This window comes from Crotalus tigris, unplaced genomic scaffold (genome assembly GCF_016545835.1).
Source record: "Crotalus tigris isolate CLP2741 ecotype Arizona unplaced genomic scaffold, ASM1654583v1 scf7180000024379.1109085, whole genome shotgun sequence".
Taxonomy (NCBI): Eukaryota; Metazoa; Chordata; class Lepidosauria; order Squamata; family Viperidae; genus Crotalus; species Crotalus tigris.
The window spans coordinates 137,545-163,544 of NW_024100549.1; the positions used below are offsets into that span (position 1 = coordinate 137,545).

The following is a 26,000-nucleotide window of genomic DNA, read 5'->3' on the forward strand; positions in this document are numbered from 1 at the left end:
GATAAGAGTTAGATCCACTAACCCCACTGATCAAGGACATGGTCAGTTGGATATGGCAGGAAGCAAGAGTTACATCTGTCATCCCAAACTCTACAAATTCATGCATGGCATTAATACCTCATTTATTAAGTTGCATCCGGCTGAATCATACTCCCCTTTTGAAAAAATTGCAGTGATTGGGTTCATACACCACTGAGCTACACACAAAAGTTTTGAGTCACATTAAGCCCTCCTGTTTGCTTAACATAAATGCATGTGCCAGACCCTCCCTCCTTCCTTATATAGTTCTTAGACACAATCCAGTGCCTTTTCTCAGACAAGTACGGTACCTGAATCCTGAGCAGTTAATACTCAAGAGGAAGCAGCGGCTGCTCTGATTCTGGATAATACATTTAATCTTTTAAAAGGGGCCACTAGTAATAAAGTATGTAATAAGGAAGTAGCGTTCATACCTAGTAACCAGCCAGTGGCTTACCATGCACAAGTGTTTGTATTTTAGGGATGTGTAAATTCACCTACAGTATAACCTAAAGCAGATGGTCCCGCTAGTACGTATCCAAAAGGATTTTGAACAATGAAGCTTCCTTCCCCTTGATGCTGGAGATACCCTGCATATCAGTTCCCAGATGGCAGCTTCGAGATATGTGGACTTCCTCTCCCAGAATTCCCCAGCCAGCATATTGAGAGTTGCAGTCCACATATCTTAAAGCTGCCAAGGTTGAGAAACACTACCCTATGTTGACTGGAGAATATGGGGACCAGCCTGTAGGAAGCACCAGATTGGAGAAGTCTATGTTAGAATCCACACCTTGTGTTAAATCAACATTTGTCAAGTACTGACGATATTTGGGTTCACATGTACTAAACCATTAATATTGGGTTATGATTGGGCCTCACAAAATGAGTGTCTGAAGGCTGGAAAATGCTTATAGCATCCATTTCACCCTTTTACAGATACAAACTCCACCCCACCCCGCGCATCAGCTGACATTGACAAAAAGTTATTCCAATATCTTAGGCAGAGGAGATACCCCTCATTTTATCTGGAAACTGATTCTGCCTATCAGCCACTGTATTTCAACAAAGGAGGGCAGTAGGAAGGCTACAAGAAATGGAAGCAAAAATAGCATATTTTCTTGGGCTCCAAGATGACTGCAGACATCATCTTGCAGACAATCCATATAATCAAAGCTATGGTTTTCCCAGTAGTGATGCACGGTTGTGAGAGTTGGACCATAAGGAAGGCAGAGCATCGAAAAATTGATGCTGTTGAATTGTGATGTTGGAAAAGACTCTTGAGAGTCCTTCAGACTGCAAGGGGATCAAATCAGTTCAAATCCTAAAAGAAATCAATCCTGACTGTTCTTTGGAAGGACAGAGACTGAAGCTGAAGCTCAAATACTTTGGCCACCAAATGAGAAGGAAAAGTTCCTTGGAAAAGACCGTTGTTGGGAAAGATGGAAGGTAAAAGGAGGAGCGGATGACAGAGGATGGGAGGGTTAGATAGTGTCATCGATGCAATGAACATGAACTCTGGGGGACAGGCACTTGGTGTGCTATGGTCCATGGGGCCACAAACAATAAAGCTGCCTTCCTTATAAATTGGACTTAAAGCAGGCTGATGTGATTAAGGGGATGTTCATACTTAGTCTGTAAATATTTTGTTCCATCATGGGTGGAGATCATGAAAAGATGTAGCTTGCCACAGATAAATAAACTTGTATCAAGTTTATCAGGTTGTTATTTATATGAACATCACTTGTCTTATAATCATCTAAAGCAGCGGTTCTCAACCTGTGGATCGTGACCCCATTTGGGGTCGAACGACCATTTCACGGGGATCGCCAAACAACGCAGTCTGCCATTTTTCCCCCTTTTCCGTAATTGTGCTACTCCCTTTTATTCTCTTGGCTTTTGAAAGCCAATAGAATAGACTCTCTTGAATAGAGTCTAATTCTATTGGCTTTCAAAAGCCAATAGGAATTGTCCAGGCTGTCTCTGCTCTGCTGAACCCGCCAAAAGCCCCAGTCTGCAAACGGTGCTACAAGTTGTCTGCAACAAAGGCGAGCTGTCTGGAAGCTTCCACCCCTCCCTGCTGAGCAACTACTAAAAATGTAAGTAAAAGAGGGCCAGGGGTGGGAGGTGGGAGGCCAGCGGGTGCAGGGAGGGTTGCTGATGCGTGTGGGTCCTGGCGGATGACTTACCTCCCTTGGGCTGGGCCAGCTGGTGGCAAAGCCGGTGGTCGCCCTGTGCTGTCACTGCCCCTTGCCAGCTACGCCTCGGCCGGTGCAGGGGGCAGCACCACACATGCACGGCGCTCCTGGGCAGGGAAAGTCCTCAACTTATGACCGGTTGGGGGGTCATCGACTTACGACCAGTTGGGGTCGCGGCATTAAAAAGGTTGAGAACCATTGTTCTAAAGCATCAAGGTGACAAAAATATTGAACAAATTACACCCATTGTGTAAAATAATATACTGTCGTACTTGACTTAAGAACACAAGTGGAACCAGAATTTCTGTTGCTGAGTCAGGTGGTTGTTAAGTTAGTTACATCCAATGTTATGACCCCTTTTTGCCAGGTAAATCACTCCATTTGATAAGCGAATCATTCAAAGGAATCCAGCTTTCCCCATTGACTTCGCTTATTGGAAGCCAACTGGGAAGGTTGCAAGTGGTGATCACGGGACACCAGGGCATTGCAACCATTGCAAATGCATGGCAACTGCCAAGTGCGCAAGTTTTGATCACCTGACCATAGGGATCATAAGGGCAAGGGCCAGTTGTAAGTCACCCTTTTCAGTGCTGATTCAACTTCAAACAGTTGCTAAATGAATGATCTAAGTTGAGGGTTACCTGTAGTACAAGTAAACTTACCAAATGAAAAAGAAGGGGAAGAAAACACTGAAAAAATAGGAATGTATTTAAATCCATAAAAAAGTAATTTCTTTGCGATGGTGGGTTTGGGGTTCAGAATTCTCCCTTGCACAATTTCTGCTCACATTAAATATATTCATACCTGGCCCTGAAACATTTACAAACTTAATTCTCTGACAATTACATATTTTAGGGCAAATCCAGAAAATGCTGTGTATTTTTGCAACTGAAGATAGAAGGAATAAATATTTACTAGAGGCACACAATAAGCCAAAATTAAACACTTCATAATTCTAAAGGGAGAAAAAAAATGTCATGGGCTTATCTTTTATTGCTGAAATGTTCTTCTAGATGTTCTTGAATATTGTTAAATATTTCCTCTGAATATCAAAATATTACAACTTGTTTTGTAAACTGTTAACCATATGACATATACATACAGGGCATAACAAGTTTATCTCATGGCCTGACTACTGCAATGTGCTCTATGTGGGATTACACTTGAAGACAACCCAGAAGGTTCAATTGGTCCAGAATGCAGTGGTGTGAGCAATGACGGGTATGCCTCAGTACTTAGAAAATCCTACATAGCATTGGGGCTGGTTACTTGAAGCACCATCTACAGTACTTCCCAACCAGTTCAATCTCAAAAGTTGGCATCACACCTTTGTGGCAGCACCTGCCCTATGGATTGAGGCCTTGCCCAAGGTGTGGATGGCACCCACTTTGCTGCTGTTCTTCACCCAAGATTATGTTGATTATGTTGAGGCAAAGTGAGAACCCTCACTTCATTATACTTGCCATAATTTAGAGTTGTTGAGTTGGGCAGTGTATACATTTCATAAACTACAGCAATACAATATTTACAATTCAACACTATCAATGTCTATTCAAAAGTACTTCCCAAGGGAAGTATTCTCAGCTAAAAAGTCAATTATTGCATCTTCCTTCAATTATTAGTTGGGGTCACTAATAATCACAAGAATAAAACACCCTTAGGGAAATCAGTAGCTTTGTAAACAGACTATAAGTACTGGTATATTAGTTTTAACTAGTAACAGTAAGACCCAAACCACTACAATAATCATGTTACTATGTACAGCAAACATGTCAAGCTCGTGACGCCGTGCAACGTATCGGAGCTTCTCCATTGCTGGCAATGGGGTGGGTGCAGTTTTCTTGTGATGCGTCCGGCCCATGGGCTGGCAGTTTGACACCCGATGTACAGGGAGGGACAAGGGATATAAGAAAATAAGGACAGATAGTCATACTCCATTTTTTACATTTGTACAACCTTTATTATATTACTAAAGGCTTATTTTTTATTGTAGTTAGTAGTTTTATAAATGAAACACCAGAACAATGCACTTCAATTTGTTCAGTAAATTATATTTATTTTCTCTGAAGTCTTAATGTCTGCATTTGAATTTTTACCATAATTTGTTACCATTATTTTTTAAAAAAAATTTTTTTTAAATAACTATTAACCAATCAAGTGACATCCAAATTATTTAAGGGGGGGATGAAAAGCAATAAAACCTTTGGGATTATTTACAATGGAGATATGAATGGTCCCAACTGAGGAAGAAGCACATGGCTTCATTCACTGAACTGTATTTTGCATCAAAAGATCAGAATTAGGCATACATTGGTTTTCTACAGAAGCAAAAGTTGGAAAAAGCAAAAAAAGAGTATAGATGCTTTTGAACTTTGGTGTTGAAGAAGACTCCAGAGAATATCATGAACAACCAAGAACATATAAAATGAATCATTAAATCAATTCAGCGTTCCCACTTGATGACCAAGCTCAATTTTGGATGCAAAGATTCAGCTTGAGAAGTCCATAAAGTTGGGGAGTGGAAGGAGAAAAGACAGCCAGCAGAAAAATGAATTAACAGTTGTGGGTGCACCACTGAAGGACCAACTTGGGGACAAGTCACCAAGAGTTAACACCAATTTGATGGCCATTAATCAATCACAACCAGAGCTAAGACTGATATTTTTGCATTCCTGGCTATGGAAAAACTTGGGAATAGTGGGACAGAGAAGCATGGAATTCAAAGACACCTGAAGGTTTATCTCTGAACTGAGAGGGGATTCTTTCTGCAGAGAAGGCAGAAGATGGTCAGGACTTAGAGCTATGTTGGAATGAGAAGATTAGCATTATTGTCCTAAGTCCAGTTTTGCACAATACACTAAATCCTAATCTGACCACTCTCACTGGTTCCCAAAGCAATGCTAGGTTAAAATAAGATTTAGTAACTGCATGCACACAATATTCTTAATGTAGTTCCTTTATCGGTTCATTTTTGAGATCAGACAATAATTAAACCAAACGGAGGGGGGGAGGTAACATTAGCCAATGTTCAAAAGTCACCAATTAGGCTCTTTACTGACCTAAATAAACATGCCACGTCCACAGGAGCTGACACCTAAAAAGAACTTGGCTGAAATGCTGGGATGGTAGACCACGAGGAAACCCCAGGGTTGCAAGCTAGAAAAAAAGCGATTTCTTCCAAAGGCGGCCAAGTAAACCGCTCTTCCACTCGGGAAAAAAAAAAACCTTGGCTGGGAGGGGGTTCCTTTTTTTTAGTGCATTTTTTTTTCAAAGTATCTTTTTTTTCCCCTTGCACCACGCGAATTCAGCCAGCACACCTATGTTTTACTACAAAGACAGCGCAGGAAATCGGGTTAGGGGGAGGCGTCCCTACCGGCCCAGATCAGCCCCATTTTTCCCAAGCCAGAAGTTGGAAGGCGTGGCCGCGGTTTCAACCCCCTTTACAGTGCGTGGGAGGAGGCGGGGCTACCCCGGGAAGGGGTGAAGGGTGGGGAGAAAGGCTTTCCCCGCGCATGCGCTTTCCCTCTTTTCTATTCCCCCTCCCCAGGCTTTCATTGTTGGGCTGGAGATGACGTGCTCCTTCTGGGTGGGACAGAGGCGCGGCGAGGCGCCATCGGGTAGGGGTGCTGCCGGCAGCCTCCGCTCGGACTCCCCGCCCCGTCCAACCTACCTCCTTCCCTCCCTCCCCTCCGCTCCGGGCCGGGCTGCTGGATGAAGGCGGCGGCAGGGCCAGCAAACAAAGGAGGAGGAGGAGGAGGCAGGGGGGCGGGATCCTAGGCGAGCGGAGCCGATCTGGGGGCGGTGCGGCGGCGGCAGCAGCAGCCCGAGAGAGCGACCCGAAGCCGGAGGCAGAGAGCCCGTCCCAGGCTGGGGGGGCAGCAGGAGGAGGAGGAGGAGGAGGAAGAGGCGGAGGGGGAGCTGCAGGCAGCCATGCCCAGCGCCATCTACCAGCTGGATGGAGAAGCCTCCCGCTGCTGCCCCCCGCCTGGCTTGGGCGGGCTGCTGACCCCCCAGATCGCACAGCAGCCGGCTTGTTCCGGCAGCAGCTTCGCCCTGCCGGCCGGCCCCGAGCAGCCCAGCCTGGAGCCGCCTTCCCCGCCTCTCCTGCAAGAAGCCGAGGCGCCCCGAGACCCCGCGGCGGAGCTTTCCCTGGCCTTGGAGCAGCTTTCCATCTTAGGGCTGGCGGCAGAGGAGGAGGAGGAAGAAGAAGAAGAGGACGGAGAAGGCGGGAGAGACGAAGCGGAGGAGGACAGGCAGCAGCAGCAGGAGGAGGAGGCGGCGGCCAAGGAGGATGGAGGAGGAGGAGGAGGACCACGACTCGAGGACGACCTGATGGAGGCAGGTGATCCAGGAGGGCTGGACCCCTTCAGCTACCATGGGCTGCCCCCCCTGGCAGCAGCGCCGCCCGCAGGTGGGGGCCTGGTCCTGCTGGACGCCGAGGGCAGCCCCCCCGCCTCCAACTCCGTCTCCCCCGTGGAGATCCTCGGGGCCTTCCAGCCCCATCTGGGACACCCCCCTCCGCCACAGCACCCCCTGCTGGCCGGGCAGCTGGGCATCATCGGCAGCCGCAAGAAGAGTGTCAACATGACAGAATGCGTCTCGGTGCCCAGCTCGGAACATGTGGCAGAAATCGTGGGCCGTCAAGGTAAAACCGTCAAGGAAAGCAAGAAGAGTTGGTTGGTTGTGTCCATAATAAAGTTAGCCCATCAGTAGGAAAGGGCGGGTTCGCCATCTTTAGTTTTGGCCCCCCACCTGCCCCTAGATCCTCTCCCCCACTCCCCAATTACTCAGCAATCTCTTACATAGCTTTTTAAAAGTCTTGGGAAGGTTGCATTTTATATGGGTTTGTCCCTTTCTCTTTAATTTATTTGGGGATGAAAAGAGATTTCTTTCATTATTTTTTTAAAAGCAGCATCCATAGTACCATCCCATGTTTGGAGGAAATAGAATAAACTGCTGATCATTTTATTTTATTTTTTAAAAAAACAAAACTTTGGAAGGGGAGGTGACCCTGCTGAGGCAACCGATATATGTGGACACCCCGATCTAAGTTATTTTATGTAAGCATTTAGAAATGCTGCATTTTCCCCCCATTTCTCTCTATACCCAACACCAACTTTTCCAGCTTTTGTGTGGCTAAATCCAGCCATATTTGGCTTTGTATTTCTCTTCCTTAATTCAAACTTTACTAAAATCCAGAAAGCCAAGGAACGCCTAATTTCTGGGCCTGTTCCATTTGGCTTTGGGGAGACTTTAAAAGCTTCTTTGTTCTTTCGTGTGATAGAAATGTGGAGAGGAAGGAAGGAAGGAAACTAAAAAACTTTTGACATTTACAGTTGGAAAAATTATTCCAGAAATAACAATATTCCATTTCCACCTACTTTCCCTTGTTTTGAGAGAACTGAGTAAGCATATTTATGAATTGTATTTAAAGATAATCCTTATTTTGAATAGACAAGGTGCTACACACATTGAGGAGATTCATTTCAGCACAGGTTTGGGTGCTTGTTGTTGTTTCTGGATGAAAAGGCTATAAGAAGTTGGCAAACTTGACCCATCTTCTGGAATCCATGTGAAATGGGTGTCACCTCTGCCCCTTTTTTTCAGGTCCCGCTTCTTTCTGGACCCACGTCGTTCCTTTTGTGAATTGCTCACTCAGCATAATTCCAATTATTCACATTCTTTCCTTCTTTCCATACATTTTAAGATATTGATTTATAAAACCCATTTTTCTTAGCAAAAGTATAAAGAGAATGAGCAAGTTTCAATGGGCAAAGATGAATGTATGGTGGGGTGAATCAACTGATGCTCCCCCGTCTTCCTTTGCTGGTTTTATATTTGAAAGCTACCATAATAAAAGCCAAAATATATTGTAGGGAAATGTACGCTGGGACATTTTTAAGACATTCTCCAAGCATCTAAATAAGAATTACTCCACCTCTGCATTTATAATCAGCCTAGGTTGCTGTATAACATTTTTGTATTTTTAAAGTTTGTAATTCTGGGATCTGTATCAGTCTTTTCCCCTTGTCAATGGGGCACATATCTTCCCCTATTGTTCGCTTTGTTAACTGAGACCATGCTGTGTTGAGCACGGTGACATCACGCTCCTTGTATCCTATTGGATAATTCTGGAAGTACCCCCCCCCTTCCCCTCCCGCCCCTATTTGGCCACACCCAATTTATATTAGGCCATGCAGCTCTCCTTCCAACTTTTTTCTGCTTCTGTCTTAGCAGAAGTCAGTGTTTAATTTCTCAAGAAGGTAGTCTGAAGTTTTTACTGTCCAATCAGGTAAATCTTTTCACTATCTCTAGCACACAGAGTGTGATTGGTTAGTGGTGGATAAAACACAGTGTTTGGTCAAAGATATATTTTTTTAGAAAAATCTGGTGCTGTCTCTTGCACTGCTTGTAAATCGTAATGTTGACTGAGTAGATTTTGATTAAAGCAGTATTGTCTTAGAAGATAAAAATCTTTAGAAATTTTTATGCAATTCCATGAAAAATCTGATTTCTGGTGCATAGGCAACTTTTTTGAAAAAGTTATTGCTAGCATACATCCAACAAACAAATGTTATAGAGGAAATTTATCTAATAAAGTTTAATTGGAAAGTGCAAAATATACAGTTTAAACAAACAATACAGTTTTTGCATTTCCTTGTATATTTTCTTAGGTAAAAGATTTCTTAGGTAGCTGAGTTTTGAGTACAATAGCACATTCTTTCTTGAAAATGCACATAGATCCCCTATTCAGCTTCAAGTTTCTAGCTCTCATCATGGAACAGTGTTTCCATCTGTCTTGAAATTCAAATTTCGTTCAGCCATCATGCTTTGTTGTTAAAGAAGAGGCAATTAGGAAGAAAAAAAGGCTGAAGTTTCATCTGCAGAATAGGTATTGGGCCAAAAATTCTATTAGGGTCATTTTCCTGTTTGCTTTTAATTTGTAAAGATGGCATCTTGCATTTTTTTTTCTTCTGAAGGGCCTAAACATCTCATTGGTCAGTCCAGAAAAGACCACTGTTGGAGAGAATAAAGCATCTTCTATATAATGGTCAATTTTTTTTATTACTTTCAGCCAAGGTTGTTGAAAAGACCTTCCAAGATTGAATCTGAACCCATTGAAATCAGGCAAAATAATAGGAGTGCATCTGCCTTTTCTCACTTTGAAGGATTATCTCTCCTACGAGTGTCATGGAGAAATGGATCCATTCCTGTTTTTCTTTCTGGATCCGTTGATGATTTTTAGTGCAATGGATTGTGATGTCCTTCTGGACTGACTGATGGAACCGAGTCTTGGAGAATGACTGCTATCTTGGAAAGTTCTTTCTTTAGCCCCTTTGAGGGACATACAACCAAAACTGAGCCCAAAATTTCTACTGCTAAGCAAGACAGTTAGTAAGTGAGTTTTGCCCGATTGTACAACCTGTCTTGCCACAGTGGTTAAGTGAATCACTGCACTTGTTAAGTTAGCAAAACGATTGTTAAGTGAATCTGGCTTCCCCACTGACTTTAATTGTCAGAGGGTCACAAAAAGTGATCACATGACCTCAGGATGCTCAGGGTATCACAAATACATGCCAGTTGCCAAGTGTTCAAATTTTGATCACATGACCATGGGGATGCTGCAATGGTGGTAAGTATGAAAAATGGTCATAAGTCAATTTTTCCAGTGCTGTTGTAACTTTGAACAGTCACTAAATGAATAATTGTAAGTGCAAGACTTACCTCTAGTGATACCCAAGAAATACTAGACAATACCAGGGCCATTACTGTGTGCTGCACATAGGTAACATAGCACCTGTGGGCAGCAGGGTGCATGGGGATATCTCCCTAGAGGCCTGCCTTCTCCCTTCCCCTCAGATCTTATCAATGGAAGACTAACAGGCTGCAAAACAAATCACCAGACATGATCTTCAGCCATCACTGGGTCCCATGGAGGACAGAAGCATTCTTAGAAAACAAAATGGTTTGGGTGGCTGCAGCCCCATCTTTATTGGGCTCTTTGTCCATCTGACCAAAAATAAGACAGAAATTGTAGAAAGGATCTTCTACCAGAAGCCAGAAAAGCTGATGAACAGTTATGTCTCCATTTCAAGTGGGGCTTTGGGATCGGCCATACCCTCCCTCTATGGAAGCCATTTTGTGAGAGTGCCTATAACCCCCAATCCAAGTTCTAACTGTGCCCGTCAGCCCGGGTGCAAGCCATTGGAACTCTTTGCCACTTAAGTCCAGTTGAGCTGTCGGTAGCCTTGCTCAAATTCATTACTGGACTGCATGATGGTGCATAAAGCCATTGACTGAATTGAAAGGATAGGTATTTATTCGATTTTTATCCCCCCTTTATTAGTTTTATAAATAATTCAAGGTGGCAAACGTATCTAATATTCCTTCCTCCTCCTTTTCTCCTCAGAACCACCACCCTGGGAGGTGGGTTGGGCTGAAAGAGAGAGAGCTTTCCTGCCTAAGGTGGAACTAGAACTCAGAGTCTCCTGATTTCTAGGCCAGCACCTACACCATTACACCAAAATGGTCAATGGGTCAATAAAAGGTTTAGCCTTTGTTCTATAAAGGGCTGCATTCCCTCTAAAACAGGAGTGGGGAACAATGGTCCTTTTATGATTTGTGAACTTCAACTCCCAGAATTCCTGAGCCAGCCATGCTGGCTCAGGAATTCTGGGAGCTGAAGTCCACAAGTTATAAAAGGGCCGTGGTTCTCCATTTCTTCTCTAAAAGATAACATTCCTTCCTGGATTTTTTGATATTCCTGGATCCTTGCAAAGTAGAATGGCCAAGTGCTTTTGCAGGACAATGTGGTATATCTTGGTGTGTTGGCGTCCTATTGAAAGATTCCCAAAATTGAACTCAGGACCTTCACAAGCCAAAAAAAAACAAAAAAAACAAGGCTTTGCTATTCAACTACGAGTTCCCAGGTGTCTCTCTCATCCAGTGTTGGCTAGGCTCACCCAACCAAGTCACATTTCAATGAATTGTATTTCTAGGGTCAGGAATAGTCCACCTAGTCAGAATTTAACCAATCTGCCTCAGAGATTAATCCTGTGGTTTGTGAGCAGCAGGGAAGGGAAATTCCAGCCAAGAATGCTTTGCTCTTAATTGCACATGTGTAAGCTGCTCTAGAAGCACATAGTGGTCCTTGACTTACGATCACAATTGGGACTAGAATTTCTGCCGCTAAACAAGGCAGTTGTTAAGTGAGTCACACCCACTTTTATGACATGGTTAAGTGAATTACTGAAGTTGTTAAGTGAGTCACACAATCGTTAAATAAATCTGGTTTCCCCATTGTCTTTCCTTGTCAGAAGCCAGCCCGGAAGGTCGCAAATGGCGATCATGTGACTCCAGCATACTGCAGCTATCGTAAATATGTGCAAATTCAGTGCCACGCACCTGAATTTTGATCGTGTAACTGTGGGTATGTTGTGACAGTCATAAGTGCAGGGATCAATCATAAGTCACTTTTTTCAGCGCTGTTGCAACTTCGATTGGCCACTGTTTCTAAGTTGAGGACTATCTCCATGCATATCAAGGTACTGCACAGAGAATCCTTCCACGCTAGTCTAAGTATAGGACGGGTAGGCAACATTGGCTCTTTTAAGACTCGTGGACTTCAACTCCCAGAATTCCTGAGCCAGCATGGCTCAGCTTAGAAACCTCTCCCTTTCCCCTCAGCATGGCTGGCTCAGGAATTCTGGGAGTTGAAGTCCACGAGTCATAAAAGAACCACGGTTGCCTACCCCTGGGATAGGAAGTGCCTGTGAAACCCTCCTCGAACGTCAGCTTGAGCATTTTAGACTGGGAAAAAAAGGAAACTGGACAGTTAGGTTATGCAGCTATGCTTTCCATAAATTGTGTTCTTTTTTAAAAAAAAATAGCTTTTCTTCTGTTGTTCCCTCCTGCAACATGGCTAAGAGCAAATTTCCTTTTTCATAAGATTGTCTCATTTATTAAATGAGCAATTTCCTGGTTCGATCAATGTTATATGTTTTCAATCCTAATTCTCCTCCATCCGATTTTCTTGCCAGGCTCCCCAAAAAATGCCAGTTTAGTGTTGCACACCTTTTTTTTCTGGTATACCTTTTTTGTGTGAGTTTTTTGGGGGGATGTGGACAGGGCAAAGATCACAGTGGATTCACTAGAGAAGTGCAGGCTAGAATCACTTTGTTTGATAAGGCAGACCCCATAAAATTTCATCCCCATAAAGTATTAGGCAATTGATTCAGAAGAGAGGAAAATATATCAAATAGAAATTAGGCACGCGATAAGTAAATAAATCAAATAAGCATATTATAATAATGGAAACCCTAAGCATGATCCAATGAAGCACAACAATGATGCACGACTAGGGGCAGATAAAATGAAGGAATTTGCAGAGCGCGGGTAAATCCTTGTAAACGGCCTGGAGTCTGTGAGAGTGAATTTGGCGGGATATAAGTAGTCCTCAGTTTACTATTCATTTAGTGACCATTCAAAGTTACAACAGCACTGAAAAAAGTGATTGATGACCAGTTTTCACACTTACAATTATTACAGTATCCCGATGGCCACATGCTTTCAGGCATTTGACAACTGGCATGAATTCACGACGGTTGCACTGTCCCAGGATCATGTGATCACCATTTGTAACCTTCCCATCCGGTTTCTGATAAGCAACGTTAGAAGGTGAAGCCAGATTCACTTAGCGACCAGGTGAATCACTTAACAACTGTGGGGATTTACTTAACCGTGGCAAAAAGTCATAAAATGAGGCACAATTCACTTAACAACTGCTTAGCAATGGAAATTTAGGACTCCATTGGAGTTGTAAGCCGAGGACTGTGTAAATTTTTTTAAATAAAGTTTGGTGCTTTATTTGCATAACAGGGCACAGTGGTTGCCAAATTGGATAGTAATAAGAGGAGGCCAGATCAATTCTGTGAATAACAGTGGCCAGTCCCTGTGCTGATTATCTTTGTTTCCCGTAGGAGAATCTTAAGATGGGATCTATCCGCAGGATGGGAAAATAATCCAGTCTGCTTTGTGAAGGCAGAGCATGAAAATAAAGATGCTTCTGATCACTTTAATGATTGCAAAAGTGTTTTTCCCAATCTGAATGGCTGAAAAGTGCCCTTTGTGCATCTTCATAATGCTTTTGTGTCAGCAGTGATTTTTAGGATAAATTAACATTGTGAGGCTCAGCATTTTATATGGGGGGTCTATGTTTTTATTTATGACCAATAAAATTTCATCATATTGACAGTTGAGTGCAGCTTCTGTGTACAGGAGCAATAGAGGCAGTCCTCAAATTGCGGCCACATTTGGGAGCAGAATTTCTGTAGGTAAGGAAGGTGGCTGTTAAGTGAGTCACACTCAATTTTACGGACTTTTGGCACAGCTGTTAAGTGAATCACTGCAGTTGCTAACTGAATCGGACAATTGTTAAGCAAATCCAGGATCCACCACTGACTTTGACAGAAACCAGCTTGGAAGGTCACAAATTACGATCACATGATCTCGTGGATGCTGCCACTGTTGTAATTGGGGCACCTGTCAGTTGTCAAGTGCCCCAATTTTGATCACGTGGTTATGGTTTTGACTGTGGTTATAAAATGCAAGGGCTGATTGTAAGTCCTTTTTTTCAGTGCCACTGCAACTTCAAATGGTCGTTAAATAAATGGTTATACGTCGAGGAGTATCTATTTACTCCCATTACCAGGCCACGGCCTGTTTGAAACCAGGACGTGCAAGTGATGGGTGTGTGCGTGAGCACGAAGCTCTACTCACACAAGCGGTGGATCCTTGCATTTGCACGACACTCCACAAGCATCCACCCGTCGAGTGAGTGGAGCTTCGTGCGTGAGCGCAAGTGCCCTCCGCTCACACCTAAAGCTCCGTTTGTGAGAGTGGAAGGCATACGCGCCCACCACTTGCACCAGTGTAGCTGTACAGGTTGGGGACCGCTGCAGTACTAGATGCCAAAGACCAGCAGCAAAGCAGGAAAAGGGTTTATTTTCCATTTTCTATTCTAACCTCTTCCAAATTGCTTTGAGGCGTTTAACTACTTGGTTTGATCTCTAGGTACTAGACCCGGGTTTTTCTTAAAACAGATCCTCCAACTTGCCTGGGTTATACAATACTAAAATCCAGTTTCATTCCTTTCTAATGCCAAATGCTCAAAAATAGTTCAGATAAATAACTCCAAACAGATAGGGAGGGGCACACAAAAAAAGATAGATTCTTTAAAAATAGCCCATAGTCATCTACAGCAGAGGTCTCCAACCTTTTTGGTTTGGCGGCCCGGAAAAGCAGGCAGGCACCGATAAGTGTGCGCGCACAAATGGGTTGCACACAAGTGCATGCACACACACAACTAGCCACATGCGAGGACATGCACATGTGCAAATGGGGCTGCGCAGCAAGACGCTATGGGTGGCACTAGTGCCGGTGGGATGCTTGGGTGCGGGGCAGAGCTAGCAGCGGTGGGGTGGTCAGGACAGCATTAGTGCCTGTGAGACTTCGGGGGCAGCGCTAGCACCGGTGGGATTCTCAGAGCGGTGCTAGTTCTGGTGGGATGCTTGGGGCAGGGTGGTGCTAGCACTAGTGGGATGCTCAGGGCGGCACTAGCGCGAGTGTGGGGGAGATGAGTGCGTGTGTGTGTGTGCGTGCACTGGCCATCCCTTCAAGTGGCCATGGCCCGGTAGTGTGCCGCGACCCACAGGTTGTGGACCCCTGATCTACAGCCTATTCTAGGAAGAGAGGGAGTTGAGATGCTTTCTTGAACCATCCAGGAATCTTTTAAAAATAGGCTTTAAAGTTAATGAACATCTAGTTTCTTTAGGGGTGGAACATGTACCTCTCCACATGCTGCTGAACCATCACATCCAACATTTTTCTCACTGACTGTGATCATTAGAGCTGCCATTTAACATAATCTATAGGGCCCCATATTCCTCACTCTGTTCCATACAACCTATAGCTTTTGCATTGACAATTTTGCATTTGAATTTGTCCCTGGTTTTAAGACCTATGTGTAAGCCTTGCTTCCCTTCCCTAAGAATCTCCCCTTCTGTTAAAATAGAACAAAAGGTTTCTAGTCCTTATCATATAGAGCAATGGTTCTCAACCTGTGGGTCGGGACCCCATTTGGGGTCGAACGACCATTTCACGGGGGTTGCCAAACAACGCAGTCCGCCATTTTTTTCTCCTTTTTCTTAGCTGTGCTACTCTCTTTTATTCTATTGGCTTTTGAAAGCCAATAGAATAGACTCTCTTGAATAGAGTCTAATTCTATTGGCTTTCAAAAGCCAATAGGAAGTGTCCAGGCTGTCTCTGACCTGCTGAGCCCGCCAAAAGTCCCATTCTGCAAACGGTGCTGCACCAGTTGAGTAGTCCTCAACTTACGACCGGTTGAGTAGTCCTCGACTTACGACCGGTTGGGGGGGTCGCGGCATTAAAAAGGTTGAGAACCACTGATATAGAGGTTGTTCATGACTTACAGCCATTCATTTAGCAACCATTCAGAGTTACAATATCACTGAAAAAAGTGGCTTGCAACTAGTCATCGCATTTATGACCATTGCAATATACCCATAACCATGCGATCAAAATTTGGGCTCTTGGAAACCGGTATGTATTTACAATAGTTGTAGCATCCCAGGGTCATGTAATCACCATTTACAACCTTCCCAGATGGCTTCTGACAAAGAAAGTCGGAATTCCCCATGGTGGCTGGGGAATTCTGGGAGTTGGGGTCCACAAATCTCAAACTTGCCAACGTTGGAAATGCTATCTTAAGAGGAACTTGAGCATTTCACCTCTTGATTCTCCCCTCCTTTAATAAAGAGATGGAGGAGAAGGGGGGGTGGAATTAGGGGTTGTTAAGAGGTGCCTTAAAAATCTGTATTTTTCCCTTAACCTCTCTAGTTATTTTAAAATAGTAAGAGGAGAAAGAGGTAGTTCCACCTCTTCCAGAGGATTGCAATATAGATAATCCTTGACTTACGACCAAAATTTATGTTGCTAAGCGAGACAGTTTTTAAGTGAGTTTTGTCCCATTTCATAACCTGTCCATCTTCTAAAGCTTTTCGCTCATCCTCTAATTAGGGTTTCTCTGCCACTTAGAAGTGAGGGAGGAACATTTCCCTTTATTGAGCATGATCCCTGATGAGATCCATCACCTTTTTTCTTACTCATGGAAGACAAAGCAAGGAACTACATACATTTCTGAAGCCCCTGAACATCTTAACCCAGTTTGCAACTGAACATTTTTTTCAAGCACATCTTTTCAACCTTAGGGACCAGGAACTTGATTTGTGCTGTTTAACAGTAGGTCCTCAAGCCCGGAATTTGAGAGCACACTATTGTTTTTTGTGTGCTATCAACAGTGACATACAGCCCTACAACCCTAACTTTATGCTTTTTGTAGTGCTATTTGCTACAAGTTTTCTAGAAGCCAGAGGTGGGTGCTATATGAATAATTGTGAGTCAAGGACTACCTGTACCACTGAGTAGCAGCCAAGGGCTGCCTCCATTGTCCAGTCCCCCTGGGAACATCAGCAGAACCTTCATTTCATCCTCCCAAAGGTCAACTGGATGGTCCATCATTAGTTCTGGGGGGGGGGGTAAATTTACCTCCATCAGTGCAGGCACGCAACTTGGGTGTCCTCCTGGACTCACAGCTAAATTTGGAACAACATCTATCGGCTGTGGCCAGGGGGACCTTTGCCTAGGTTCGCCTGGTGCACTAGTTGTGGCCTTATTTGGACCGGGAGGCTTTACTCACGGTCACTCATGCCCTTGTTACCTCAAGACTGGATTACTGTAACGCGCTCTGCATGGGGCTACCCTTGAAGAGCGTTCGGAGGCTGCAGTTGGTTCAGAATGCAGCCGCGGGAGCGATTGTGGGCGCGCCAAGGTACGCCCACGTGTCACCTATCCTCCGCGAGCTGCACTGGCTTCCTGTGGGTCTTCGGACGCAATTCAAGGTGTTGGTTATCACCTTTAAAGCCCTTCATGGCATAGGGCCAGGTTACTTACAGGACCGCATACTGCTGCACAGTTCCCAGAGACCGGTGAGGTCCCACAGATTGGGCCTCCTTCAGGTCCCGTCGGCCAGACAATATCGGCCGGCGGGCCCTCGGGGAAGGGCCTTTTCTGTGGTGGCTCCGACCTGGTGGAATCAACTTCCCCCCGAGGTTCGAACTACTCCCACCCTGCCGGCCTTTAAGAAAGCCATTAAAACTCTCCTGTTCCAGCAGGCCTGGGGCTGATGTCCCCGGGGGGGGGAGCCGGGATATGATCGGACAGGCTGTATGAATGTATTTATTTTATTGTTTTATTGTCATATTATTGTCTTAATTTTGTACGCCGCCCTGAGTCCCTTGGGATTGGGAGGCATATAAATTTTAGAAATAAATAAATAAATAAATTATCTATGGCTCCAAGGGGTGAAGTCTTCTGCTATCAAAACCTCACTGTGTCCTGTGCTCTGGACTTCAGCTTGGCCCACTACAGGTAGTCCCCGACTTGCAACCACAACTGGGCCCCAGATTTCTGTTGCTGAGACAGTTATTAATTGCCCATTTTATAATATTTCTTGCCACCATTGTTAAGTGCAGTTGTTAAGTTAGTAACACAGTTGTTAAGTGTATCTGGCCTCCCCATTGACTCTGCACATCAGAAGGTTGTAAAAGTTGATCACATGACCCCAGGATATTGTAACCCTCATAAGTACATGCCAGTTGCCAAGTATCTGAATTTTGATCATGTGACCATGGGGATGCTGCAATCGTCATGTGAAAAACAGTTGTAAGCCGAGGACTACCTAGTAGCTACAAATGGAGTGCTTAGGGACAGGGAAAAACGTGACCTCCAGGATTTTGAGGAGATTCTGGGAGTTGGGGTGCATTACATCTGAAAGGCCCAGGTTGGAGTAAGTCTTAGAAAATCTACTTGTTATGGAAAGCTGTTTTTGTTCGACAGTGCAATTTCTTATGCAGCGATATATTTCTAAGCAAGACTAAGATTTATAAATAGAGTTCTGCACTAGCTGACATGTCCCTTTTGTTTTTCTCATCTTCGATATTTCTGTCTTTCAGGATGCAAGATCAAAGCCCTGAGAGCGAAAACTAACACTTATATCAAAACACCGGTGAGAGGAGAGGAACCCATTTTTATTGTGACAGGGCGGAAAGAGGACGTGGAGATGGCCAAGCGAGAGATCCTTTCGGCTGCCGAGCACTTCTCCGTGATCCGGGCCACTCGCAACAAAGTCAACGGCATGGCTGGCTCCATTCTGGCGCCTCCAAACCTCCCCGGGCAGACCACCATCCAAGTAAGGGTCCCTTACCGCGTGGTCGGGCTAGTGGTGGGCCCAAAAGGAGCCACCATCAAGCGCATCCAGCAACAGACACACACCTACATCGTGACCCCAAGCCGGGACAAGGAACCGGTCTTTGAGGTGACGGGCATGCCGGAGAATGTGGACCGGGCGCGGGAGGAGATTGAGGCCCATATTACCATGAGGACGGGCTCCTTCATCGACATCAACATCAACAACGACTTTCATTCCAACGGCACCGACGTTTGCCTCGACTTGATGGGGGGCAATCCATCCAGCCTGTGGTCAAAAGCACCTCACCCTGCCCGACGGACTGTGCCCAGTTTACGCAATGATAACCTTGGTTCCTCGGGTAGTGCTACTTCGGCCACCGAGCCTTACTTCGGGGGCCATGTGGCTGAAAGCCCCCCTACGGGCTCCTTTGTTTCCAGCAACAGCAGTTACTCTTTCAGCGAACCCCCAGCCCCCGGACTGGGCTCTGAAGACGGTGATTTTGGGTTTGACTTCTTGGCCTTGGACCTCACCACACCAACCACCATCTGGTCCCCCTTTGAGGCTCCCAATAACCCTCTCCAGGTCTTCAGCAGTTCTTCCACCTCCTCAGTGAACGGAAATGCTCAGAGACGCAACAGCATGCTCAGCACCACCGCCACGCCTCGGCATTCCCCCACCCTTCCAGAGCCTGCTGTGGCTCTGGAGCATCCTTTGGCCCGGCGCATCCAGAGCGATCCAGTCAGTGCCCTGTCCTGGCTGCCGGCCCAGGGCTCCATGTCATCCTTCTCCAACAGCACCGGCTACTCCTCCTCTTCCCCGTTACCAAGCAGCATTTCCGCCACTTCCGGCTCGCCTACTGATTCTAACAGTTCGGAACGGGCTCGCAAGAATTCCCGCGAGTGCATGGTGTGCTTTGAGAGCGAAGTGATTGCTGCCCTCGTGCCCTGTGGCCACAACCTCTTCTGCATGGAGTGTGCCATGCGCATCTGTGGCCGGGTGGAGCCCCAGTGCCCTGCCTGCCACACGCCAGCCACGCAAGCCATCCATATTTTCTCATAGCCACTGAGTGGGTGGGACTCACCATGCATTTACTGCCCCACACACACACACACAAACACACTTCCTTTCCCTCCAAAACAAACCCACAAGAACAACAAAGAACATGGCTTTTTTCAAACGTCTAATTGTTTATATCAACCTTTTTTTGGAAATCAGAACTTGTGAAAGAACCTGGAGGGGTGGGAGGGGAAATGGAATATGTCTTTTGAACCTTGCCTGGTGAAAGGAGATACGTCGTTGAGGTAGAGAGAGGGAAAATAATAATGGTGGTGGGAGGGGAAGATTAGATAGAGTCTTCACCATTTAGGGCAGCTTTCAGATGTGTCAGTTTCAACTCCCAGAATTCCCTGTCATGAGCACTGCTGAGAATTCTGGGACTTGAATACCACACACCTAAGGGCTGAATTGTATTTTGTGCTTGGTAAGAGGACAAAACACAGAGCCAGCTTTCAGAGCTGGGCAAAAAAAAAATATCTGTTCAAATATTGTTTACAGAATAGCTTTAACTCTCAACCCCAGAAGCACAGGCCGGGTTGGGTTAAATGTTTGCTGTTCCTTATGCCCTTTTCCCCCCAAACAGTATTTCTTTTTGCAAAGATAAATCAAGCAAAAGTCCATGTGCACTTTTAAGATTTTCTTTCTTTCTTTCTTTCTTTCTTTCTTTCTTTCTTTCTTTCTTTCTTCCTTCCTTCCTTCCTTCCTTCCTTCCTTTCTTTGCTTCCTTCCTTTCTTTCTTTGCTTCCTTCTTTCCTTCTTTCTTTTCCTTCCTTCCTTATTATTATTATTCCTTTACTCTTTTTGTATGCAGTTCTGAAGAGAAAGAAAGCGTGAACATGATTTTTCGTTGTTGGCAAGACAAGTGTTATCTTACTTGGCTGGTCCCCCAAATTATATAAATTGATATTAACTCTCAAGGGGGACCAATAAGCTGGAGGGAGAAGTCAGGCAGGCTCCCTTAGGGAGGGCAAAGAAGGAAAAATAAATATCAGCATAATACGCACACGCAAAAAAGTCTCTTTTTTATGTTGGACTTTTTAAAGTTTATTTTTTACCTCTGTGTATATGTAGGGAATTTCTAGGAAAATAGTTACTTTATTGAATAAATTTTAAGAACTAAAATATATTTTATTTTTTAAGAAAAGGGGCTTGGCATTGGGTGGGGGCAAGGACCAGACCCTAACCATCCAACGTCTAAAGTTCTGAAATATATACATATAAATATATATATATTTGTTGATCTGACTTGACAGTTATGAAAATTGTATCCAGAGTTTTATTTTTTTTTTAAACTTCAAAGCCTTCTTAATAATAATAATGATAATGCTGATGATGATTATGATGATAATAATAATAAAAGACTTTTTACTATCTGATAATATGTCCTGGTAATCTAGTAATGTCACTCTTGGGAATTATAATTCACACGTTTTACTCGTCTTATAGCTTGCCTAGAATTCAGCAAGGTAGATTGCATCAAGAGGGAGGAGCTGGCCCAAAGTCAGCCAATGAGCTTCTGAGGCTGAAAAGGGACTTAAACCTGGTCTCCCTACTCCTAGTCCAGCCCTTTCCTCAATACACCTTATTGGTTCATGGGCTGAGAAGACAGGACTGGCTGTCCCTGCTCTTAGTCCATCACCTTAATCCAGTGGTTCTCAACCTTTTTAATGCCGCGACCCCCAACCGGTCGTAAGTCAAGGACTACTCAACCGGTTGTAAGTTGAGGACTACTCAACTGGTGCAGCACCGTTTGCAGAATGGGACTTTTGGCAGGCTCAGCAGGCAGAGACAGCCTGGACAATTCCTATTGGCTTTTGAAAGCCAATAGAATTAGACTCTATTCAAGAGAGTCTATTCTATTGGCTTTCAAAAGCCAATAGAATAAAAGGGAGTAGCACAGCTAAGGAAAAGGGGGAAAAAATGGCGGACTGGATTGTTTGGCGACCCCCGTGAAATGGTCGTTAGACCCCAAATGGGGTCCCAACCCACAGGTTGAGAACCACTGCCTTAATCCCTGAATTATCCTGGTTCTTGGGCTGAGAGGGAGGGTCTGGCCCCAAGTCCTCCAGAGAGCCCCTGTGGGTGAGGAGGAGCACTGAAACCACTATACCACACTGGTTTTCTGGCGCTTTTTTCCCCCCAGTTGTATTCTGTTATTTTATAGAATTCTTCCCGTAAGCCAGGGGTCCCCAACCTTGGCAACGTCAAGACCTGTGGACTTCAACTCCCAGAAGACTTCAACTTCCCCAGGGCTGGCTGGGGAATTCTGGGAGTTGAAGTCCACAGGTCTTAACATTGCCAAGGTTGGAGACCCCTGCCGTAAGCACATTCCAGATAGTCAACTTACAACTGGTTGCTTAGCAACCATTCAAATTTAAGACAGGACCATCAAAACTGACAACCTGGTTCCCCAAAGTTCCAATGGCTATTCTCCCCCCCCCCCCGTCACATGACCACATTTGGGACGCTTGGCAGCCAGTCTGCATTTACAGCTGTTTGCAGCATCCCACGCTCCTGTGGTTGCAGTTTATGGGATTTTTGCTGGAAACCAGGGTTTACTTTCCGTTTTCAGCAAAAACCAACCCGTAGCAAACAAGGGATTTGCTTAGCGAATACCGCATTTGCTTAATGACCTTTAGGTTTACTTAACCCCCACTGCAAAAAGTCAAAATCGGGTCAGTCATATGATGACCCACTTTATGACCATAATAAACTACTGTACAATCATAACTGCCAGGCTCAATTGCAGTCATAAGTGGAGGACTACTTGTATTTCCTTGAAAAAATGTAGGTAAATAGCTTTTCATCTGTACAGTATTTTTAAAAAGCTGTTTTCCTCCCCATATGTCTAAAACAGCCTCTCTGCCTGCACCTACTGGCTTTTAGTGTACCTGATTGGCATATTCTGGCTTCTTATCTTTGTATAAATCCCAGAATCCTAAGGTTGTGAGGGACGGTGGAGGTCTTCTAGTCCAACCCTACCTGCCCAGTGAAAAAAATCTTACACCATCTGAGACAAATGGCTGCCCAATCTTTATTTGAAAAATCCCATTGATGGAGCATCCACAACTTCAGGAATCAGGCTTTTCTCTTTCTCATCTTTTAACTTCAGCGGGGGATGATGGGATCATTGGCCTGGGTAGGGAGCCTTGAACATTCTGTGGCCTCTTCCTGTCCATCTTCTGAAGCTTTTCGCTCATCCTCTAATTAGGGTTTCTCTGCCGCTTAGAAGTGAAGGAGGAACATTTCCCTTTATTGTGCATGATCCCTGATGAGATCCATCACCGTTTTTCTTACTCATGGAAGACAGAGCAAGGAACTACATACATTTTTGAAGCCCCTGAACATCTTAACCCAGTTTGCAACTGAACATTTTTTTCAAGCACATCCTTTCAACCTTAGGGACCAGGAACTTGATTTGTGCTGTTTAACAGTAGGTCCTCAAGCCTGGAATTTGAGAGCACACTATTGTTTTTTGTGTGCTGTCAACAGTGACATACAGCCCTACAACCCTAACTTTGTGCTTTCTGTAGTGCTTTTGCAAGCTGTCTTGCTATTTGCTACAAGTTTTCTAGAAGCCAGAGGTGGGTGATGTATCAAGGATCACATTTAGTTCTTGGCCTAAATTAATACAGCTCTTATCAGAAGGGAGCTGATCAGTGTCCTTCTGCAGCTTCCTGCTTGAGAAACAAAAATATGCCAGAGGGAACAAAAGGTCAGTATCAAACATCAGATGGATATTCCTATCCACTTTTGGCTCAATTTCTTCTCTGCCTGAGCTTGTGATGCAAAACCAGGCAACCAGTTTGCTCATTCAGTTTGGATACCACCAGATCCAAGCAAAGAACGGTTTACAAAGCACTGGGGGAAAAAAACCTATTAACCATAGTATAATAAAAAATGAATCAAGGTTATAACAATAAAGGGGTAACAATAACAGTGACGATCTTAAAAAGCCAATCTAAATAATACCAGTTAAGTGAATAAGATACACAAAGTGAAATAAATCAAGAAGGGAAGTGGCAATCAATTCAACCAACACTCGTTGGGAGAGTCCCATCGCAAATAGCTTCCCAAACATTAGAAGGGATGCAGCAAATCTTATTTCTCATGGGAGAATATTCTACAAGGCTACGAGACATGACTTGAAAAATAGTTTCTGAGAAATTAATCTCCACAAATGGTGGGGAATGCGTAGTTCCCTATATACTGAGTGAACCAGTTTAGGTAAGATGGACCTGCAGTTAGCAAGGTGCCAGAGTTTCTTGTTAAGTGACTCACACCCAATTTTATGACCTTTTTGCCATGATTATGAAGTGAATCACTAGCTGTTAAGTGAATCACATGGTCATTAAGCAAATTTAGCCTCCCCGTTGACTTTGCTTGTCAGAAGCCAGTTGGGAAGGTCGCAAATGGTGATCATGTGACACGAAGACACTGCAACCATCATAAATACATGCTGGTTACCAAGCACTCAATTTTTGATTACATCACCATGGGAACACTGCCACAATTGTAAGCATGAGGACTGGTCATTAGTCACTTTTTTCCGGACTGTTGTAACTCATTCACTAAACCAGGGGTAGGCAACCTTGGCTCTTTTATGACTCGTGGACTTCAATGCTAGCTCAGGAATTCTGGGAGTTGAAGTCCACCAGTCATAAAAGAGCCAAGGTTGCCTACCCCTGCACTAAACAAATGATGTAAGTTAAGGATAATTTCTATGTACACATATGGGTGTTTGTGTGTTTTATGTGCTAAAATATAAACCTAACCTACTGTGGTTGAGTTCATATAGCACATAGCTAAACTCCAACATTGCTTATTATTTGCAGAGAATTTTGGACACAAAGGGACCTTGGTTATTATTTGTCCCAACTCTCTGTCCCTATTGCAGCATCGCTGACAGATGGCCATCCAGCCTGTCCTCAAATGTTTGCAAAGTATACCATCTGCTGTGTTAGGCTGTTCTATTGTCAGGCAGCTGTTGTTGGTAGGTGTTACCTGCCAAGAGCACAGCACCTATGGTTTGGTACTTCTACTACATGGTTGTCAAACTCGCCACGTCATGTGACATGTTGCAACGTATCGTGACTTTTTTTGCATTGCCAGAGCTGGGGTGGATATGGCCTCCGTATGATGCAACCGGCCCGCAGGCCGGCAGTTTGACACCCCTGCTCTATTAGGAATTTATTCTTGATGACCATTTGAAATCTGCTGGGTTGCTAAGGTGAACCCACCATTTTTCATACATCCTTCCCTTATTTCACTTACCCCCACCCCCCCAAAATATGAAAGCAAGTTCAGAAGTCTACACCCAACATTGTCTTCTCCAAACTCAATATATGTTATGTGTTTTATATTTATTATGTGATTTTATTATCATAGTTAGTATATTATGCCATTATGCGATGGAGCACCATCCTTGGGTTTTATTGGCAAGACCATGTCCATACGCTGGAGGTCCTGGATTGCAATCCACCAGCATTGAGTCCCTGATCTTCAGAGCCCTGATGTGGTAGGTGGGTCCTGTCATCAAAATGGATAACTTGCCAGTTGCTCTATGTCAGGGGTGGAGAACTATGGCCCTCTTATGACTTGTGGACTTCAACTTCCAGAATTCCCAAACCAGCTTTGCTGGCTCAAGAATTCTGGGAGTTGAAGTCCACAAGTCATAAAGCTGCCATAATATCCCACCTCTGCTCTATGGTATACCAGAGACTGGGGAAGAGACCTCCAAGGTCATCCACACAAGGACTACCAAGGTACTGTGAGGAAATCCTACATCACTGTGACATCCAGGCAAGAGAACTAGGTTACGAAGCTTCCACAGGATCCAAAGACAAAACCTGAAAGTTGTGAATGGTGTCATAGAATAATGCCCACAATTATCACAACAATGGATTTCCAGTGATCCCATTGACTCTGCGCTTCCAGACTGGGACAGCACAGTCATCTCTCTGTCTATAGATGAATTGCACAAGACCATGTCTTTGAACCTGAAAGCCTGTTTGTGACTGTCTATGTTACGTAAAACCCAAAGTGGGTTAATTCAATTACAGGTAGTCCTTGACTTACACCACAACCAAGCCCAAAATTTCTGTTGATAAGTGAGACAGTTGTTAGGTGACGTTTGCCCCATTTTATGACCTTTCTTGCCACAGTTGTTAAGTGACTCGCTTCAGTTGTTGTTAGTAACATGGCTGTTAAATGAATCTGGCTTCCCCATTGATTGTCACTTATCAGAAGGTCGCAAAAGGGGATCATATGACCCTGGGACACTGCAATGGTCATAAATATGAGTCAGTTGCCAAGCGCCTGAATTTTGATCATGTGACCACAGGGATGCTGCAAAGGTCATGTGAAAAATGGTCATAAGTCACTTTTTTCAGTGCCATTGTAAC

The 26,000-nt window shown here is 44.4% G+C and overlaps 1 protein-coding gene across 1 annotated transcript; it reads left to right on the forward strand.

Moving 5' to 3' along the window:
- Window positions 1–5,817: 5,817 nt before the first annotated feature.
- On the forward strand, window positions 5,818–20,972 carry MEX3D (mex-3 RNA binding family member D). The gene is made up of 2 exons (XM_039328500.1): window positions 5,818–6,858; window positions 18,305–20,972. Exons 1-2 carry the CDS (start codon window positions 6,144–6,146, stop codon window positions 19,597–19,599), a joined length of 2,010 nt encoding a protein of 669 aa, XP_039184434.1. The 5' UTR covers window positions 5,818–6,143; the 3' UTR covers window positions 19,600–20,972.
- Window positions 20,973–26,000: the final 5,028 nt, after the last annotated feature.

Coding starts and splice junctions, on each gene's coding strand:
- MEX3D (XM_039328500.1), top strand. CDS start 6,144: ATGCCCAGCGCCATCTACCAGCTGGATGGAGAAGCCTCCCGCTGCTGC. Junction 6,859..18,304: donor AGAAATCGTGGGCCGTCAAG/GTAAAACCGTCA, acceptor TCTGTCTTTCAG/GATGCAAGATCAAAGCCCTG.